The sequence below is a fragment of the Dendrobates tinctorius genome, unplaced genomic scaffold (genome assembly GCF_039654945.1).
Source record: "Dendrobates tinctorius isolate UK_male_01 unplaced genomic scaffold, ASM3965494v1 ptg000154l, whole genome shotgun sequence".
Taxonomy (NCBI): Eukaryota; Metazoa; Chordata; class Amphibia; order Anura; family Dendrobatidae; genus Dendrobates; species Dendrobates tinctorius.
This window is the reverse complement of record NW_027361821.1, coordinates 18,755,487-18,761,486: the sequence shown is the minus strand read 5'-3', so window position 1 is coordinate 18,761,486 and position 6,000 is coordinate 18,755,487. Positions and strand designations below refer to the sequence as shown.

The window sequence follows — 6,000 nt, the reverse complement described above, 5'->3', positions numbered from 1 at the left end:
GACGCTTAACTTCCCACATGGTGGGCATTCCTATGGGTGCGGAATCGCCGCAATTCTTTGCGATTCCGCACAAAAGAATGATCATGCTGCGATTTTTTTCCGCAATATGTTTCCGCCGCGGACAAAAGCGCAGCATTAGCACAGCATGTGCGGAATGCCATAGGAATGCATGGGGTGCGTTCTGTACACGATTTTTAAATGTTTTCGCACCGAAAATCACGGCAAAAACGCTTAAAAATCGCATCGTGGGCACACAGCCTAAGAGAAGATTTCAATGTACGGTTATGTGCACAAGTTGCAGTTGTGTTTTTCCCGTTGAAAAAATACATTTTTATTGTGCCAGCAAAGTGAATGAGATCTCTGAATGAATCTCATACAGACGTTGCTTATTATTTCTCTTGCAGAGCCGAAGCAGTTTCATAGCCTCATCATGTCAATTCTTTCAGCAATTTTGCAGCATATTTCACCCATTCTGATGAATTGGGAAAAACGTATCAAAAATGCACTTTTTTATGCGGCCTTTTTCATGTCAAGAGACATTATTTTGATGCAGAAATGTTTGCAACAAAGCACGTACTGTAGATGCTCTAAAGCCTCTTAATATATTTCATAAGGTCTGATAATTTTCTAGAACTTTTGTCCGTAAGGCCTGTTTCACACTTCCGTTTTTTCAAATCCGTCAAAATCCGTTGTTTTCCGTAAAAAAACGGATCTGCCATTTTTTGCAGGATCCGTTTTTTTTTGTCCCATAGACTTCCATTACGGTTACCGCGGATCCGTCAAAAAAACGGAAACGGATCTGTTTGGCGGACACAAAAACGGAAGTGTGAAACAGGCCTTAACTAAATGTTCTTGTTCGGATCTAGTTAGAATGTATTACTACTTTTTTAATAAAACAATAGCGCCCTCTTCTGGAAAGAAACATTTAGTATCTCTTGGTTAAGGATAGGATCACTTGAAATTACATGAATTAGTTGAAATTACTACAGATAAACATCTTTCAGGAAAATTAGACCTAAAAATAACAAAAATTGGTGGTACTGAAATGTCATAACATTTTATTAAGATTACTGTTGGGAAAGTGACGCTGAAATGTTTTGTCTTAACATAATCCATAAGCCATTCTAACAAAGGTTATACAATATGTACAAAATCTCATCATTAGTGAAGAAGCTAAGCACTTTATCGAGAAGATTGCCTGGAAGTTACAGTATAACGTAAAAATGAAAGTTTATAGAAACAGTTATTGTACATAACAGAAGTCATGGAAAATACACAAATCATGTACATTATTGTACACATTTACAAACAAGACACAGCAGTCACAGTGGATTGTTGGAAGCATGTAAAGATGAGGCAGAGATCAGTAATTAGCAGGTATGTACGCAGGTCCTTAAAGCGAACCTGACAGCAGGATTTTGCTAAGTAAACTTCAAACATTGTCAGGTTGCCGCTGTTACACTGATTAAAATGAAACGTGGTGAAGAAATCCATCTTGTGGATCGTGTGTAATCAGTGTTAAAAGATTTCCGTTAATGATCTGCCCATTCTCTGGGGTGGGTCTGTAGGTAGAGTCTTATCTTCCTGCTCCAAGCCGGCAAAACCAAGGAAAGACCTGCCCACAGGCCGCCCTGAAGAACAGTGTCTCTCTCTCTGTCTCTATGATGAGGAACATGTTTGTGCTTCGGGCGACCTATGGCAGGTCTTTCCTTGGTTTCTCCGGCTTAGAGCCGGAAGATAAGACTCTGCTTACAGTCCTCCCTGGAGCACGGGCACATCATTAACTGAAAACTTCTAACACTGATTACACAAGAACCGCAAGATGGATTTTTTCACCCCAGGTAACATTTTAATCAGTGTAACAGCGGCAACGTGACAATGTGTGTAGCTTACTTAGTAAAATCCTTTTGTGTTCACATCCAGGGAATAAGAGCAGTCCTGGTGTAATGGACGAGATGCTGGCTAGGTGCAGTCCTGGCGATAAAACCACTCTATCTAATAGGTTCTGCACCTGTGTGATCAGCACATAACCCTGGCGCTATTGTATTCATGGAGGCAACAATGAAAGATCCCATTCTGTGCCATCAAACAGATCTTGAAAACAGAAGACATGCAAAACTTTTCCATTGGATAATTGTCATCAGAGTCAGTCCGAAGAAAAAAAACTGGACGTGCACAGCCCCATAGAATAACATAGGGGAGAGTGCTATCCATCAAAATGACAGAGCACTTATCTGATTTTTACAGTCATTTGCATGAGCCCTAACTCATATTATCTAAAAAGAATACCACCCTTCAACATCTCAATACAATAGCAATAATGTCAATGCAAACAACCTATATGTATAGTGAAACTGACTAAAGAATAAAGACCCCTTGACTCAAATGCACATTTCGCCTTGGCTTTCTTACGGAAATGCAATATCATGTTCTCAATGCGTATTGTATCATTATCTGATTCTTCTTTCATGAACTTCTTGCTCTGTGTCTCTATGTATTTTAATGAATCTTTTATGATTAGCAGATATTTAGTAAAATTATACTTATTCATTTTTGAATGGTTAATCAATTTTTCTATTTTTTTTTAATTTTCTGGAATCCCCACTAAAACTCTATACTAGTGATTGTTTGTTTCTAGGTTTATAATAAGTTCTCCATAAAATTTTATGAGCACTAACTGTCAGCTATCTCATTAATGGGAAAATCTGTACCCACCAATTAAGAATTTTCATTCCAGTAGGATAAAAAAACAGTTTACTCTGATGTGTTACAAAGTATATTATATTCAGGTGTACTGGATTGTCCAGTCTTCTGATAAGTTTGCAGTTACTTTACATGACTGCAGACTTCTTAATCCCAACAGCTTGCAATGAGCATGCTGTCAGGATTCTCAGGTATTGCTGGCAGTCACAAGACGACAAGAATACAATTTGCATATGTGGCCACTTGTCTTGAGAGAAGTCAGGCAAATCTAGTTGGAATGTGGCAGGAAGAATCCAAATCGCATATTTGTGGTCATGTACCTCCCACTCTCATCGACAATACCTCTGAAACCTGACGGGCATGCTCACTACATGCTGTCAGGATTCAGAAGTCTGCAGTTACATAGAGACAACCCCTTTTTAATGTGTTTCTTTCATACACTAAATAATGGCTAATCTCTAAGTACAACCATTGGTCTGTACATAATACTGTAATAACATTGGATACATTTTGTTAGTTTTAGCAGTAACATTTCTTTGGGGAGAATGGATCCAAGGGAAATAAATCATTTGTATCCCTTCTTGCAAGAATACCAGAAAATACCAATATAGCCAATCTCTCTTTATTTCATTCACACCAGGTTCAATAATATACATGACAACACTTTCCATATGTGAAATACTTTGGTGATTCCTGAAGGGGTTTCCTGTGACAGGTGAATTAGGATATTGAGAATGTAGGTTCCTGCTACTTAAATGTTAAAAAGAATGTGGCTAATTATTTAATGTGTTCAGTGTCCAAAATCATAACGTTTGAAAATGTCCAGATGAGACGGGATTGCATTGGCGACAGTAAAACGAGCCTGGCTAGAGACAATGCCAAGATAGAGTCCGATAGAAAGGAGGGAAGAGAGGAGGAAAAGCAAGCTATAAAATCCGTAGTCTTCTGCTTAAAATATGTAGAAAATACTGTTGCATATATCTTGGAATATTATTCTTATACATTTGTGAACTGAAAATGTGATTTTATACTGGATTTTCCTAAATAAATTCTTGAATAAACTAGAAAAAAAAAGTGTTTTACACAATATACACATTTCATTACTTACAAAGAGAAACAAGCTTAGCATTTGTATATTTTGAAACTCGGGATACGGAGGGGTTAGTAGCACCATAAAAAAATGTTTTGTGTTTTTTATTTTCTATCAAAACTGCAGCCTTGTTACTTAAAGATACTCAGTGCGTTTCTTCGTATTGCTGATAGGAAAAGTGCCATTTTGGTACTGGGAAAAAAAACTTCATGTTGATCCTCGCCAAAACGTAGCTTTCTCTCTTGAAAGAGGTTTTATCGTTTCTGAGTCCACTCGCAGTATGCACCAGACAATCTTCAATATGGCACTTTGGTGAGGTACATTTGAAATTGTTTTAAACAGTATCTGGTTTTTGCTTTATCTACACAGTAGCACCATTGTCACCCAGGACAATTGAGATCTTAGCACTCTTCAACAGGTAGCCAGATCACCAAAATGTTACGTCCTCTTCATACATACTTGGCAGCGGCTGACGCGTGTTCTCAGGTCACCAGCTTTGAGTGTTTCAGACTGAGGTTTACTGAGGATGGAAAGAAGAGTCATTTATTAGCACAGCTACATATCACAGCTGGCTGGTTACACCAGTCAACATTTTGACATAAGACCGTATTCGCTAAATCCTGAGAACCTGAACATGCCACTCGGCTCAGCCTACATTATGGAAATTGTTTCCTAGCTAACAATCTGGATGAAGCGTGCGTACATACAGTTGTGTTCAAAAGTTTACATACCCGGCAGAATTTTTGCTTTCTTGTCCTTTTTTTTTTTTTTTTTTAGAGAATATGAATAACACCAAAACTTTATCTCTATTCATGGTTAGTGGTTGGGTGAAGCCATTTATTGTCAAACTATTGTGTTTTCTCTTTTTAAATCTTAATGATAACCCAAAACATCCAAATGACCTTGATCAAAAGTTCACATACCCTGGTAATTTTGGCCTGATAACATGCACAGAAGTTGACACAAATGGGTTTGAATGGCTACTAAGGCTGGAGTCACACTAACCTGCGCAAAATACGGCCAGTATTTTACATGCGTAATACGGATGAATGACCCCTAAACAGTGCTCCGTATGTCATCAGTAATCAAGGTGTGGTCGCGTATTTTGCGCATGACAGCATCCGTATGTAATCCGTATGGCGAGATTTTCTCGCCGGCTTGCAAAATGGACATATAATGGAGCCCTATGACAGTTTTAATAAAGAAATGAAAGAATAGATATACACACATAGAATGTATATATATATATATATATATATGTGTGTGTATTCTATGTGTCTATATCTATTCTTTCGTTTCTTTATTAAACCTGTCAGTGTGAGTTTACTGTATAGCGCACTGAATTGCCGGCTTTGCTAAAAGACACCGGGTGCGTATTTCTCGCAAGTCCCACGTGTGTTCCGTGTGTAATCCGTATTTTTTGCGCACCCATAGACTTGCATTGGCGTATTACGGGTGTAGTACGCTGACAATCGCAGCATGCTGCGAGTGGCACGGAGCGTAGGATACTGAGGAGAAATATACGGCTGGTGCGAGTGACCCCATAGAAAATCATTTGTCCGTGTCTCATGCGTGCTTTTTGCGCCTCTCACTCTCCCGTATTCCTCGCCAGTGTGACCCCGGCCTAAAGGTAATATACTCACCTGTGACAAATGCCAGGAAAATTGTTCAGGATGCAAAGATAAACCCACAAATAACATCAGCTGAAATATTGGACTCTCTGAAAACTAGTGTGGCGGCCCTGCGGGTCCAGTAGCTACAGAGGTGTGGTATTCCACGACCAGGTAAGGTGGAGGCACCCGACTAGACTCCAATACCCACATTCCACACACACATAGCATAGCAGAGCAACCTTTATGGCCCCTGCTTGGAACACGAAGAGTGCTGGGAGGTGGGTGGAGCTTAGGAAAAGAGCAGGAGATTTGTAGTCAGTTAGTGAGTTCCCTCAGAGTGAGGGGAAGTGACAGGACGTGTTTGGAGCAGCTCCTGTCAGGAGGAGCTGCTGGACGGATTGGCTTTTAAGGAAAGCTCCCTGAAGAAAAGAGTGGAGAGTGCTCCCCGTGGGGCTCGTCCCACACTGACAGCCGTCAGGTGAGGGAAGAATCCAGGTCACAGAAGGGTCTTGGCCCCTAGCCTAGTGGAGTGTACATCGTGACTTAACTAGCAAGCTGACAGCTGTGGCTACTTTATGGGCCACAGCGAATTAC

General features: G+C 39.9%; 1 protein-coding gene across 1 annotated transcript in view; it reads right to left on the bottom strand.

The window, feature by feature from the left end:
- Positions 1-1,031: 1,031 nt before the first annotated feature.
- The window catches only part of COL4A5 (collagen type IV alpha 5 chain), a 358,955-nt gene continuing 353,986 nt past the window's right edge, over positions 1,032-6,000 (bottom strand). Inside the window, exon 51 of the mRNA XM_073547642.1 lies at positions 1,032-4,313. Coding sequence (XP_073403743.1) covers positions 4,232-4,313 — 82 coding nt within the window. The 3' untranslated portion in view covers positions 1,032-4,231. The remainder of the gene's footprint in view (positions 4,314-6,000) is intronic.